Genomic DNA, 15,777 nt, shown 5'->3' on the forward strand with positions numbered 1-15,777 from the left:
GGATTTCCTTAAAAAATGGAGAATCCAAAAAATAAATTAGGTAACTGAGCAGTAAATGTTTCTTTAACATAAACGTTTAATAAATATTACCAAGCCTCGGTTCCCTTCTCACGTATCGATCCATTGAGTTATAAAGAAACTCAGTGAAATATCGTTTTATTAAATTAGTTTTCTTGTAAACACAATGTATCCAATAACTTTTCAACAATTAAAAAATTTCATAAAGTTTGAAAAAACCGGTTACAATTCCCGCTTTCTGTGTTACTTTTTTAAAACCTTATCTGGACAAACCATAACGTGTTTTCGGCCTACGGCCTAACTGACATTTTAATGACACTGAAGTTTACATTTATTTTTAGGATTAATTAAAATATTTTGAAATGTTTGTCAATAATTATTTAATTAAGAATTTAATTTTTTCATGACTATATTATGTTTTTCTTCAACAGTTTTTAGGCATATTATGTCAAGCAATGCCAGCGAAAGTCAATGTCATTTTGACATTTACAGTGACAGTCGACAAATCAAAATTACTAATATTTGGGCGTACAGCTTAAAGAATTTTGTTAAAAAGTGTCCTTTAAATCAAAAATGGAGCTCCAAGATATATATTACAACAAATCGGAATACGTTGAAACTGTTAGCAAATCTATTAAGCTTTGTAATTTCAGTTCAAATATCTCCATAAAGGTTTATCTTATTGTTTTCAGGCATCTGGGAATAAAGTAAGTCGGCAAACAGTTCTCTGCGGATCTCAGAATATTGTATTGCATGGTAAAGTTATTGTACAGAGTGATGCCATTATAAGAGGTGATCTAGCAAATGTTAAAACTGGCAGGTTTTGTATTATAAGTAAAGGCTCTGTCATACGTCCACCGTTCAAGAAATTTAGCAAAGGGTATGTAATTTCTTAGTATAACTTATAATCATGTTTGAATAGTTTCTATCTCACCCATATAAAGGTAATGTAATTTATATTCTCTGTTACAGAGTGGCATTCTTCCCACTTCAAATGGGTGACCATGTATTTGTTGGTGAAAATACAGTTGTAAATGCAGCAGTTGTTGGCTCTTACGTGTATATTGGAAAAAATGTAGTCATAGTAAGTACAGCAAACAAATTTCTTTTTAATAATAAAGGGTGACAAGGAGCAAGCGGCCACTTGATATCACCAAGAAAGTGAAGGAACCGCTGCTGATAAATATATTTTCAATCATCAAACATAAATATGATAAGTTGATAAGTAATTAACTCTTGAAAAATGATATTAACTGAAATTATTCTATAGGGTCGCAGATGTGTACTGAAAGACTGCTGTATGATTGAGGACAACTCGGTGTTGCCAGCAGAAACTGTTGTACCTTCATTTGCTAGATATTCCGGGAGTCCTGCAAGACATATAACCACTCTACCAGAAGCAACACCCGATCTTATGACAGAGTTTACAAAGAGTTATTACCAGCATTTTGTTCCAATAACAGCCAATGCATAAGTGTGGTTGATATAGTTAAGAAGCAAAAAATATTTGTTTATTGATAAGAAAAGTATTCCATGATTATTGCTTTATTGAATTGTTTTAATATTCCACTAATTTTGTACTGAAAGTAAGCTGATTAAATAATTTATTTACTGGACTTATTTTTTTGTTTTACAATAAAAACCTGTATTTGTACAATGTAATTGAAGTAAACATTTGTGAAGTTTTGAAGTTCAGATAGTGATAAAATGTATATGATCATCCATAAATGCTTACTTGGGGTCAACCATTTAGTGAGATCTAAATTTTCCTTACATGTTTATAGCTATTTTTGCAAGTGATAAAAACAAAATGACAGTAACGGCGTATTTTTATGTATGTAGATTTTGTTCGCAACGAATTGTCGTGACGTAGAAGCAAGCGAAGTTCTCCAAGAAAAATGTCTCCATCCCGTCAAAAATAAATGTAAAATAAGTTATAAAAATAACTTGTAATTTACAAAAACATTTTCGACAACATTCCCTGCAGTTATTTATTTTGTTTGGGCAACCCTAAATTGACACGTAAATGACGCAAACTGATGTTTTGACATATTTTAAGATTTTAATGTCATTCATGAAATCTACATAAAACTTTGCCTTTTATTAAATTTTTTAACAGCTAAAAAATAAAAATAAAAGGTCCCTGATATGGTAGGAAAATAAACAGTGTTGCAAATCGTCCCGCGTAATAATTCTCAATCATGGAATATCATTATTCGGAACATTGTTTGCAATCGGAACATCTATTGACTGGTCAGTATACAATCAAAATGTATAGCAGAGATTCTGCAATAATTTCGCCGGTCATATTAGTATCGATTTTGTTTATATACGCAAATAAAAATCAAGAACTTTTTAATATTTGCTTAATGATTTTGATGCCCAGATGACTATGGGAGTGACTATTCACCACAATTCCTGGTACCAACAAAGGAAGGAGAATATGAGGTGCGGAGTAGTGTATTGGTGGATGGCGGGGAAAGATTTGGAGTATCCGCTGTCGTTTTTGATAAACATGAAGAATTAATATGGATGGGAAACCAAGGCGTAAGTAACACAGTACTTTAAAAAACACATAATTATGGTGTTTAGAAAATAATGATTGTTTTTTGCAAATAATATTTAATTTTAGCTTTATTCTACAAAACAATCCTGTTTTAAATGTTTAATTTTTTTCTTTCTATATAAATACTATCTCCTTGTCGTTACAGCAATAAATTTTAACAGGAATCAATATTTAATTCTAGTTTCTTAATATTTTGCTTTCCTTAGGGTCATGTTACATCATATTATGGTCCGAGTATGCAGAAATATACATCTTTCCAAATTCACGAGTCAGAAGAAGTGAGGGACATAGTGACAGATGAAAGAGGAATTTATGCATTGACAAAAACAATTCTCCGTCATCAGATGCGTAGAGGAATACCGAAGCATACATTCCGGTACACATTTAATTACATTAACTTTACCAGTGGAAGTATAATGTGAAAGCATTTGTATTTTTTATACTATTATAAATTATAGACATATAACTGCGGCTCATAGTCATCTACTTTTTCAGTGTAACTTGAATCAATAGAAGAGAGTATGCAAAGAATGATTAAGTTGTCCCTACTAATTGGTTTCCTCCCTAGCCAAATATTCCCCCTTCCAGTGCTTTTCTTGTACAAATAGAGGTAGGGGAGATGATTTCCACCGGACTATAGTGTGGCTGTAGTACTTCAAATATTCATCAGCTTTTGCTGATTCTTATTAATATAATTATTTTTCAATTACAGATCAGAAAGTATGAATGACATGCAATGTTTATTACAAGTCAGTCCAACAAAGCTAATGTTGGGAGGTCATCAAAGAAAATTATTAGAGTTGGATGTAACAAAAATGACAGAAACTATTATAGTAAGTTAATTGTATTATAGTTAGCTGCCACAAAAAAATGTTGTATAATAATCATGACAATTCAGTGAGTTTAAGAGACTATTAGATTTTCTCTGAATGTTTTAGCAGTATTGTAGACAAAATATCTAGCTATTAGCAGACATGAAACACTAAGAGTGTGTGCACACTTTGTGACTAAACTATCGCACAACTGTATAGTCGCGCGTTGATTTCTTTGATTATATGGAGGTGCGCACACTATACGATTTTTAGTTGGGCAACTAAACAGTTGAATTGGGTGCAAAATAATTGACAATCGCACAACAGTTGTTGCTATAGTTTACTCAAAGGTGTGTACCTGTTCTAAGGAGAATTTGTATACTGTTATTTTTCATTTGTGTAATTATAAATGACAATAGTATGGCCAATGTGTTCTTCCAGACTATCCTCTACATCTATGCCAAATTTCATCAAGATCCATTCAGCTGTTTAGGCTATAAACTCTAACAAATATCCATCTATCCATCCATCGAAATAATTGCATTTATAATATTAGCAAGATATTTTAGTGTCTTTACAAATATTTTTGTCACTTATAAACAAATAATAAGTGTATTGTTTATTCTAGCCTATAAAAGAAGATGGTTGTGTAGTTATGCGTAATGGAGGCGCTTCTCTACTGGCCTGCGGGAGTGCTAACGGACATATATCACTACGAGATCTTAGGACTCCGAATGCATCGGAACATACATTCAAAGCCCATAATAATTCTCTATCAGATATGGATATGCAGGGAGACCTACTGATATCGTGTGGATTTACACAATCGTACGTATAACTTATAACTGTGGCCCTTGTCTGCTTTTGGTTGAATTAAATAAAAAATGTTTTAATTTATGTGTATTTTTGTGCCAAATTTTGTTAAGATTCGATTCAGCTGTATAGTCTACAAACTAACATCCATCCATCCAAACTTTCGCATTTATAATATTTAGATTTTATGTGTTTCTTGTAAGTAATAGAAGATTTTAGTCTGACGAGTTTCTTAAGTTATTGGCTTGGAGCCTACCCTAGGAATATTACTAGGGTAGGCTCCGAGCCCTTCAGTGGGGATGTATATAGCTGGTGATGATAATAGATTTTCTAGTAATTATGTTTCAGCGCTGGGGGTGTTGCGGTAGCAGAGCCTTATGTAGTAGTGTGGGATCTACGTTGTCTTAAGGGTACATCTTCAGTGGACCGAGCTCGGTCAATACATACAGCAGCCGCTCCAATGTTACTCCATTTCCTGCCCGCGTTCTCTGGCCGTGCGGTGGCACTGTCAGGGGATGGACATATCGCGTTGTTGCATGTTAATGCACCGCAGGAGAAACAGTCTATTTTCCAGGTAGGCTTCCGTTGTGAATATTCTTGATTATTTTTCTATGACAAGATATGCTAAGATTTGGATATAGAAATCAGCTTTATATTGGACTTTAATGCATTTAAAATTGAAATACAAAATAAATTAGAAGAAAAATGAAATCAATTCGTAATTCAATTACTTAACTGCAGTTCAGATTTAAGCTTAAATAAGTGGTCGTTTATTTACACAACTATTAAAAATAAATAGTTTTATATAATTCTGTGCATTAATTTTATTTGTCTCAAAGTTAAAGTTCATCTGTTTGAGCGTTTTTTTTTAAATAATATACTAGCTTTCGCATGCTACTTTGTCCATATAGAATAAAAGTAAACAAGCCAATAGCTTTCTCGACTTTGTTTTACATCTATGCCAAGTTTCATCAATATCTGTCCAGCTTTAGGCTATAAACTATAACAAACATCCAGTCATCTAAATTTTCGCATTTATATTAGTAAGATTAATTTATGTGTGTAGGTGGACACACAGAGTTCTATGAGTGTGATGGACGTATCATCAACTAGCCAGGCTCTAGTGTTCGGTGATCAAGGAGGACATCTCCATCTGTTCTCACCGCGGCAAAACAAAGAACCAGTATTTAATAACTTCTCAAGGTGAGTCCTTAACAGTAAAGTTCTACAATTAAACAAATGTTTTGATGGCTCCTATGTAAAATCATAAGTACAAAATGGAAATTTTGTAAGTTTTAACACACCACATCAAACATTCACAGAATAACTAAGATTTATCACCTTTAAAACGCACAAAACGAGATAAAAACTGCAAAAATGTAAAAACAAATATATTAAATTTAGAAAAAATCAAGAACCTCCTTTTGTGAAGTTGTTTATACTGGAATAATATAAATTAGTTTTAATATTAATGCCTTAAAACAAAACCTTGTTACTAATGTTAGATATTATCAAAAATGACTACCTTTAAAATATAGACAGACGGCCATATTACCAATACTTGTAAATTACTTTAAAACACACAAACTGAACTCCAATGCGACAACGCAAATATATCGAACGTTCCGTTGTGACGACTAGTAAAAGACTGAACTTGTTGGCGACTGAGCGCCGAGACTGCGACTGTGCCCGAGCTACTCCTTGCGACATATTTTATAAAACTACCCCCCACTATTCCTTGCGTTTCCTAATATTTTTCTAACAATATTGTTTTAAATAAAGATAAATGTATTGATAAATAGCACACATTATCAAATAACTTTTAAGAATACAGAATACATCAAAAATAGTTAAAAAGCTAACAACCCGGCCTTCCTGCAAAGAGCGAGTCCCTTCGCTTGAAAATTGGTAATTGTACAATGTACACAACTGCGAAATATATGTACACATAGCAACCATGAAAACATTACTTTAAATCAAATGTACAACACCTCATTTATGTTCTTTCAATAAGTGAGCAGCAAGCTCCAACATCAATCTCCGATACATTTGTTGTTCATTAACACAAATAGAAAATAACAATTAACAAGCAAAATATACACTTGTAATCCCAATATTGTTCTTTAATATCAGGATAATAAAGTAAATCTCTGATACAACTTGTGATAGATTCATGTATTTCATTAGTCATAAATTAAAGTGGTCTACTTTTTTCTCATTATGAACACCATTGATAAACTTCACTGTTCTTTAAACACTCGCTTAAAATAAATTGTGATAGCGCCTTTTTTTTAAAAAAGCTAACACTAATTATTCCTATTATCGATAAAAAAAATGTATTTTTAAATGTTTTTACAATAATTTACAGGGAAACAGAGTTCGCGGATCAATTACCAACTCTGCCGACGGCCAGTTTGAAAGACAAAAAATTCAAGTTTTCTTCAATAAAGTTGCCGACGTTAAACAATGGTAAATGGTGCAATGAATTACCACCAGAATTCTTCAAGAAAGCTTACAGGTGAGATTTATTATAAACTAGCTTGATCCCGCGACTGTATCCATATTAAGGCGTTTATGATAATCTTATTTTATTTTATTATGTAAAAATTATTGCTATATAGCCGAATTATACTTTTATAAAACACCACTAACCGATATTTGACTTTTAAATATAATAACGGATCTCGATGAGATTTGGCACAGATATAGAACATAGTATGCAAGGACACATATGCTATTTATCATTTTGTTTGATTTATTTCAATACATATAAATAATAACAAAAATACAAATGTTTCCTCTTTATAATAGTAGTATAGATATCAATAACTTAGTATGGCGTCTCTGATGTTACTAAATTCTTTAAAACTCTCTGGCAATGAACAATTTTTTTATATATTTTCAGGAAACCAAAACCAATCGATCCTGAATTACTTTCTACAATGAAGATGAAAGGACCCATTGGTTATGCTCCCAATCCTAAGACCACGAGAAGGAATCAGGTCTGTAAGAAAGAGATAGCTATAGGTTTCTTATTCTAACTTTTATATTATAAATTTTATTCTATTTCAGATGCCTTATATAACTGATAATTTGGAGGATTTGAGTAAAGTCAAACAATATGAAAATAAATGCAGCACGTTGCCGATTCCTGAACATTATCAAAAGGTATTTAAATTATATTTGTGAGTTTATTCAAAAACATATGTTATTCCAACCCTTTTTTAATATCATTTCAATGTTCGATCGCTATAAAATAAAAAAGCAAGTATAATAAAAGTATTAATGAAAATTTTAAATGTCTTGTAAAATTGATTTTTACTCTTTGTTTGCAACTTCACTTACTCTTTGACATTTCATTTCATAGATTATATTTAGAAGGACTTCTTTCCAACTTTAATTCATGTTTTCTTCATGTTTGTTTACTCTTTATAATTTATATATTTCTTTATATTATTACAGTTGGATCTTCATTACAATAAACATGGATCGAACGAGGAATTGGAAAGTTACAATAAAACCAAATTACCAGGTCTCGAGGCGACAATTCCTAATTCATATTGCAATCCTATGCTGCAGGTAATATTTTCATATTATAAATGCGAATATTTGCGAAATACATTGTATTGAACGTAAGTTATTAGCGAAATATGACGGAAAACTGCTTTTAAACATTATTTTTATTTATTTTAAGGTCTTGTACTACATTCCACCATTAAAAGCGACGCTTTTGGCGCACACATGCGCTAAAGAATTCTGCCTGAGCTGTGAATTAGGTGAGTATTATAATTTTATTAGTACAAAACACTTGTAATTTTTTTTAAATGAGAATGTTGCCATTAATCATCTAGATCTGTGAAAACTCGTTGGAAAATTGCAATTCCAATGAAAAATTTATATTTAAGTGCTATTTTTTGAACTCTGAGACTGTTTTGCCTAATATTAGACCCGTTATGTTATTGAATACGCAGAACTAATCGGCTCAATAGTTTTTTGAAACTGATCGGCCCAACGGGAAACACTATATTTTAATAAAATTAAAATCCAGACTATTATAGGTAAATAGTGAGTCCCATTATGCAGTTGAATCCAATCAATCGGCCCAATGGGAAAAATCTATTTGACTGATGATGCAGTTCGAACGGTCCAACGGGAAAAAAATTATCATGAATTCCAGGCTTCCTATTCCGTATGTTGGATACTTCTAACGGGGTCGCCTGTCAGGCGAACAACTTCCTGCGCGCTTTCCGCACCGTGCCCGAGGCGGCGGCGCTCGGCCTCATACTCACCGACACCACTGACTCCAGACCTGACCTCATGGCGCTTATACAGGTAAATACGAGTCAAATAGCCAAACAAATTCATATTCCATTTACCATCAATTATCGAAGAGATTCAAAAAGTATGTAGAGGAAGCTTGACACTTCACTCGAAATATTTTTTTTTATAAAAAAGGTGTCACTATATCATATTTAAATGTTTACATTTTTTTCACAATGTTTATTATAATAGTAAAATGTTTTATAACATGTCAATACAAGGACACGAGGTGGCTAAACTTGACAACTAACATCATAGTACCAGTGGTAGTGCCCGCTTTAACATCTTAGCACTGCAAGGCCGGCACGTCAGGTGTAATACCACGACCACACAGAAGACAGGCGTGAAGTGGAAGTAATTCCGTATTTCGTCTGATGAGTGTGGTGCCGGAGGCCTAATTTAAGTCCCTTTCTCTTTACCACCCTTTTCTTATAAGGAGAGGTTGGGAAGAGGAAGTGAATTTGACGGTGGATGAGATGCAAAGGAAAGGGAAATGTCCTCTTTATGTGCGTCTCCTCCTCCGTTGTATAATGGTAGGCAACGCATCTGCAATTGCGGATGTCTATGGGCAGCGGTCGCTTCGCGATTTTGGCGGTTTCAGGTGGCCGCTTGCTCGTTTGCCACCTTATGTTATAAAAAAAGTACCTATTAAAGAAGTTACCGGTGAAAAAATGTAAGCTATGTCTTGTCTATTTCTTAAATGTCTGATTATTATACTGGAAATCACCAAAACTGCTAATTTTCTCATGAATGTAAATTGCTATAAGTTTTAGATTTAATTCTTGTGAAATTTTAATAATAAGTCATCAAAATCCGTATCAAATTATTGTCACTTTTTTATATATCTAACGCTGCACCCCTTTTTAAAAATAAACGCCCGTTTGAATATGCTCTAAGTTTTCTATCCGAAAGTTTTTTACATTTCAGAGTTGGATCCGTTTTATATTGCATCAAATACATTCGGAAATACTAGAAACTCGGAAGAAAGACAAGGAATTGGCTAAACTTAGTAAATCCAGTCCACCTAAAGTGTGTCGTGTGAACGCTGCGAAGATGCAGGCTGTGTTGAACGGCCCATACAAGGAGGCATTCCAGTTCACTAAACTGGAGTTTGTGAGCGCTGTTGATACAAATAAAGAAGATAACGAGGATTCATCGAAACTAACAAAAGAAGGTTTGTGAAATAACCAGATTTAATGTTTCCCGTTGGGCCCATTGGCTCACCAATCAGCGCAATGGGAACAAAAATCATAAGCCCGCTTACCCCAACGGCAAATAACTGACTTTATCATCATCATCATTGTCATTATCAATCTTCTGCCCACTGCTGAACATACTTTATTATATTATTTATAGAAATTTTAGGATTGTAAAGTGTTCTACATGACAATTTAAGCTCAAAATGTAATTATCCAAGGATAATTTAGATTACTACTGGTTTTTCTTTTATAAGAATAATAATAGCGTTATCGCTATTATTTTTAGTACACCAATGTTGTAATATTTCCCTAGATATACAACAAATTGGGTGTTTTCTGTTGGCCGATTCGATAAAATCAATCGGCCCAATGGGAAAATAATTCCTATTGGGCGGATCGTTCTTTTATCTGATTGATATGCAAAATAAAAATTCTCTGTATTAAAAATTATAACAACAAATGTCGTATTTGACATATTTTCCTTATAAATTAACTGACATTCTATTTTATAGCAATTTTTATGTCTAACCAGGTGTATATTTTGAAACAAGTTTTCCGTTTTATTAATTTATTATATTATGTTATTCCAGTTAAGAACGGAATAGAACTAAAACTGAACGAGACGTTCCCCAAGAACGTGTGTGTGGAGCGCGAGGAGTCGGAGATCTCGCAGTTGTTCGCTATCGGCAGGCACCAAATGAACCGCTGCCTTAAGTGTAATAAAGAGGTCTGTGTTTATATTTATACTAGCTTTCGTCTGCGTGGAATGGTAAAAAAAAAACAAAAGTGAGTAGCCCATGTAGTCTTCCAGACTATCCTCTACAACTTATACACCATATTTCACCGAATTTCGGTGAAATGTTGCATAGACATAGATGAAATCTTGGAGGAAACATGGGCAACTCACTTTTGTTTTTTTAATTTCACACGGACGGAGTGGTGGGCAAAAGCTAGTTAGGCTATAAAATATCAAAGGGAATAATTGATTTAAATTTTTGTATGACATTTTTATAACTAATTATTTTACGGCTATTAGTTTTACTGCGGTTGTTTCGCGGTCGTGTCGCGTCTCGCCCTGAAGGGCCCCCGCAGGGTCTGAAACCGGTCGGTGCCGCCCATCGGCGAAACCAGGGGGGATATGGAGGTCATGACCTCATCCCCCCTGAGCTGGTTGGGCAAGAGCTTGTCAAAATATATTTACATATTTTGTCATGCTCTTGACTTGACCACGACTTTGTGACCCCCCCCCCTCCATAAGGCCAAAGCTGGATCCGCTTTTTGTGCCCGCCTCCGAAAAAATAGACGTAAGAGCCGTAAAATAATTAGTTACATCGAAGGGATGATCAAAAATATGACAACGCAAACAGGAGGAGCGCGAGTCAGTGACTCTAGCGTGCCTGCTGCAGTACGGGGAGTGTCGTGCGGGGGGTGCTGGGGGCGCGGGGGGCACGGTGGGCGTGTGCGGGGGGTTCGCGGACCTGGTGCAGGCGTCGCTGTCGGCGCGGCGCAGCACGCCCGCCTGGTGCGACACCTGCTCGCGGTTCACGCCCACCGCCCAGCGAGGACGACTTACAAGGTCAAATAATACTTATTTAAAGATTTTGTATCTACTTTAATTTTTCCAATTTTTATTAATTAAGCATATATTGTCATATATTATTTATTAAAAAACAAAAAGAAGGGTATAACGACTGAAATTGTAGGAGCCGACTGCACGCTGTACTTACAAATTGATAACCGCTTTTACAACTGTTATTGTGTGAATTAAAGAGTGAATCTAAAACCTTTAAAATCAATTAAGCCTTATATAATATATCTTTAATTATTGTGAGTTAACTATTTATTGATTTTAGGTTACCACCGATATTGGCTATCAACTGCGGCGGAGTAACACCTCAGGAAAAAGCATTTTGGTCAAAAGGTGTAACAAAAGATGTAAGTATAACTTCGAAAAGCAACATCTATATGAACTTAGCTTAATACCTAGAGATCATAAAATAACCTAATCGGTGTAATGAGCGGTTTGTAAAATTAATTCTGAAGGCTGATCATATACACCATAACGATTCTCCATTGTAAACGTATGTGGGAAATAATGAAGTAACAATCGCGTAACATTAGAAACTCCATCATTAATTGACCATCTTAATGGATAACTTCATAACACAATTTAATCGAATTGCAAACCTTTACAGATATTAACCAATTGATTTTATAATAACAAAACGCATTCCACCATTCAAGGACAACTGTCTTCTTCTTTTTTTAATCAATACTGGACCCCATCGTTATATCGATAATTTCGCCAACGTCATGGTTGAATAAATAAAGTATAAAAAACAAGATTAAAATTTTGAATAGCAGCTGAAAAAAAAGACAACTGACATCTGTCATTGGATCGTTGACATCTATCATGCGATGCACATTCAGCCAGTATTCAAAATTATTAGTTGCCAGTAACTTTAATAGTTCAAAAAGTATTAATAATTTCGCCTCGTTAACCTTATCTTTCAGGTGGATCCATCTAAAAAGAACGGCACAGCTAAACCGTGTCGTTACGGAGTGAACTGTGCACGCGCCGGCTGCCGCTTCAAACATCCTGATAAGTAAGTTATTTAATTTCCAACTGTTTCTCAATAGTAATAAAGACCATTAATGTGGATCAAAATGGAGGCTTGTTTAAAATATAAGAACTGTAAAACTATTGAAAATTCATCTATACATATTTAAATCCCACAAAAGTAATGTGTGAAAGAGATAGCGTTCTATATTGTCTAAATTTCTCGCTCTAAAAGTCAATTTGTAAAAAAACAATTTACAGGATTGTCTAAAGTAAAATAAAGTGTAAATAATAACACTATCATCTTTAACTTTAAACTCTTCCAAGGAAAGGATGGGAAGAATGGATTGGACAGGGGAGATATCGTATAGGGGCAATATCCCTCCTATGCCTTTAAATGTCTATGAGCAGCGGTCTCTTCGCTATTTCGATGAATTCAAAAGATCCTTTATAGCACTGTGTATTAAAAACATGAATTTGGAAATTAAATTTATAAGATACGTTTTATTCCAGTGGAACTTCACCTCCAACTACACCCAATAAGATTGTGCAGGAATCTAACTGTGTGCTGCCACACCACCTCGTCATCAGACAACAATCGGATGGTGATGTTGCCATCAACGATAAGGTAATCTAACTATACTATTATAATAAAGCGAAAACACACACTTCCTTGTTGCCTATGATGTCAGCAATCACAGCATATTTTTGAATAATTGTCATTTTCATTAAAAGCCCTACACTTACGACACGCTTTAGGCTATATATTTTCACGCCGTTAAACTTAGGGGTAAATATTTTGGATAAAAACCTTAATGTGGGAAAGAGACCGTAAGTTGTTGCCAACATCAAGGAAGCAAGATTGTTATGGTTTGACATTATGTCATTTTGACATTTGCAATTGATAATTGGACAAATGTGAAGAATAAAATGAAAGTATTATAATTATATGTGAATTAAGTCGCATGGGAACAGCTATACTATTATAATAAAAAGAAAACAAAAATTATTTGTAACGAAGAAACTCAAAAACTACTGAACCTTTCGAAATTTCTTTCACCAATAAAAAGCTACGTTATCACTAACATAAGCTAGATTTGTTACTTTTTTAATTCTAAAGAGACGAAGTCGCAAGCAATAGTAAAAGAGGAAATATTTCTATTTTTGTATGTAACGAATTAACTAAAAAACTACTTAACTGATTTCAAAAATTTGTTCATCATTAGAAAGCTATATTATCACTGAGTGATATAGACTGTATTTATTGCTAGACTTGCTGTCGCACACGACTCAACGCTGAATTAAAAAAATCAGTAATAAGTAGACAATGCGTCTTAGACTAAATTCGTAAGTAAATAGTGTGTCAAATATTAGAGAGATCCGTTTAAACGTTTAGGAGATACTTACTAACATCCATCCATCCATCCATCCATCCATCCATCCATTAATCTTAACTTTCACATTTATGGTATTAATCAGATTAACTTTAGAACACAATTTGAAAAATTCATATTCTACTATGTTGTATTATTTTGTTTTTTTTTTGTATTTGTTTCTTCTAGAAGGAATTAAGTCTAGAACTAAACAAGCAGAAGAAATTAAAGGGTCGTTCAGAGGAGGAGTACACGCTGTCGGCGGCGGTCGTGTGCGTCGACGACAACCCCAAGAACTTGGTCGCGTACATACAAGTCGGCAAAGATAATGATCCTAAATGGTATCTTTTTAACGATTTAAGGTAATTGTTTTATTTTTTACACACATTCCTATACGTAAATCGTGTCTTTATTGGTTTAACATCTATTTCCTAGTAGATTTTGTCAAATTACAGGTGCTTATTGTTACATTTTTGTAGTCTTTAATCTTATGGTCATTTTTACCAACTATCCCTTAAATGTAATAGTGATTTTAGCATTTATGCAGTCTTTAGTAAGAATTTTGTTTTCACCCACGTTTAAGGTGTCAGTTTTTCTTTACATAGATAAGAGTCTACTTAAATGTTCAAGGAGACTTACCGGACACTTACCGGACGAATACTGAAACGAATCTCAAACTCTTAACTTCGTTAACGAATAGTTTAAATCGCTTATAATCCGACGTCAAAATTTGAATGGAATTTAGAGTTGACATGTGTATTTACATTACATGTAAATATTTCACTCCGTCCGTTAGACCGTTTTTTTACAATAGATTTTTGTTAATCTACTAATATTTCCTTTAACCATTCCAACTAAGCTCTAGGCTAGGATATTCAAGACAGTCGAATATCGGCATTCGAACCCTAGACCGCAAGATTAGCAGTACCCCAAACCATTAGGCGTAGTGCTTAATTACGTAATACCTTCCAGCATCGTCCCCGTAAGCGCCGACGAGGTGGTAGAGTACAACGCATGGTGGAAGTCTCCCTGCGTGCTGCTGTACACGGCGGCGCGCGCCCGCAACCGCGCGCCCTCGCCCGCGCCCGCAGGACACCCGCCCGCAGACAACCACGCTCCCTAGCGCCGGAACTCACTCTAAAGGCGTTTATGGTCCCCATAGCGCCCGCAGAGTGATATTTTAATTAGGATAGCGCCCGTATGCGAGAGAATTCACTTAGTCGTTAAGGCTCGCATACGACAGAATTAATTTAGTCGTAAGGGCTCGCCTGCGAGAGAATTCACTTAGTCGTTAGGGCTCGCATACGAGAATTCACTTAGTCGTTAAGGCTCGCATACGAGAATTCACTTAGTCGTTAAGGCTCGCATACAAGAATTCACTTAGTCGTTAAGGCTCGCATACAAGAATTCACTTAGTCGTTAAGGCTCGCATACAAGAATTCACTTAGTCGTTAAGGCTCGCATACGACAGAATTCATTTAGTCGTAAAGGCTTGCATGCGAGAGAATTCACTTAGTCGTTTAGGCTCGCATACGAGAATTCACTTAGTCGTAAAGGCTCGCATACTAGAATTCACTTAGTCGTAAAGGCTTGCATGCGAGAGAATTCACTTAGTCGTTTAGGCTCGCATACGAGAATTCACTTAGTCGTTAAGGTTCGCATACGAGAATTCACTTAGTCGTAAGGGCTCGCATGCGAGAGAATTCAGTTAGCTGCTAAAGCACGCATGTCAGACAATTCTGTTAGTCGTTAGAGCACGCATGTAAAAGAATCCGTTTAGTCGTAAGGGATCGCAAGCGAGAGAATTCACTTAGTCATAAGGGCTTGCTTACGAGAGAATTCATTTAGTCGGAAGGGTTGACATGCGAGAAAATTCTCTTAGTCGTTAGGGCTCGCATATGAGAATTCAGTTAATCGTTAGGGCCCGCATGCGATAATTCACTTAGTCGTAAGGGATCTCATACGAGAAAGTTTCATTAGCGCCTACATGCAAGAGAATTCGGTTACTCGTTAAGGCCCGCATGCGATAATTCAGTTAGTTGATAAGGGACGCATGCGAGGGAATTCAGTTAGTAGCTAGGTCTCGCATATGAGAATTCAGTTAGACGTTAGGATT

At 34.9% G+C, this 15,777-nt stretch overlaps 2 protein-coding genes across 3 annotated transcripts; both read left to right on the top strand.

The window, feature by feature from the left end:
* The first annotated feature begins 508 nt into the window (after positions 1 to 508).
* Positions 509 to 1,634, top strand: LOC106107564 (dynactin subunit 5). Its single transcript, XM_013288443.1, has 4 exons — positions 509 to 639; positions 711 to 898; positions 991 to 1,102; positions 1,289 to 1,634. Exons 1-4 carry the CDS (start codon positions 592 to 594, stop codon positions 1,490 to 1,492), a joined length of 552 nt encoding a protein of 183 aa, XP_013143897.1. The 5' UTR covers positions 509 to 591; the 3' UTR covers positions 1,493 to 1,634.
* Positions 1,635 to 2,076: 442 nt separating this feature from the next.
* On the top strand, positions 2,077 to 15,355 carry LOC106107622 (PAB-dependent poly(A)-specific ribonuclease subunit PAN2). 2 transcript variants are annotated; one of them, XM_013288553.1, is made up of 21 exons: positions 2,077 to 2,271; positions 2,405 to 2,565; positions 2,791 to 2,960; positions 3,297 to 3,417; positions 4,025 to 4,224; positions 4,558 to 4,783; positions 5,276 to 5,412; positions 6,578 to 6,727; positions 7,115 to 7,211; positions 7,282 to 7,377; positions 7,672 to 7,788; positions 7,904 to 7,985; positions 8,387 to 8,541; positions 9,457 to 9,703; positions 10,319 to 10,455; positions 11,096 to 11,304; positions 11,582 to 11,663; positions 12,243 to 12,334; positions 12,802 to 12,916; positions 13,851 to 14,023; positions 14,634 to 15,355. In XM_013288553.1, the coding sequence occupies exons 1-21, from the start codon at positions 2,220 to 2,222 to the stop codon at positions 14,782 to 14,784; spliced, it is 2,970 nt and encodes a 989-aa protein (XP_013144007.1). In that variant the 5' UTR covers positions 2,077 to 2,219; the 3' UTR covers positions 14,785 to 15,355. The 2 variants fall into 2 exon arrangements, with proteins under 2 accessions (XP_013144007.1, XP_013144008.1); XM_013288554.1 differs by having other exon boundaries at positions 13,854 to 14,023.
* Positions 15,356 to 15,777: the final 422 nt, after the last annotated feature.

This window comes from Papilio polytes, unplaced genomic scaffold (assembly GCF_000836215.1).
Source record: "Papilio polytes unplaced genomic scaffold, Ppol_1.0 DF821956.1, whole genome shotgun sequence".
Lineage (NCBI taxonomy): Eukaryota > Metazoa > Arthropoda > Insecta > Lepidoptera > Papilionidae > Papilio > Papilio polytes.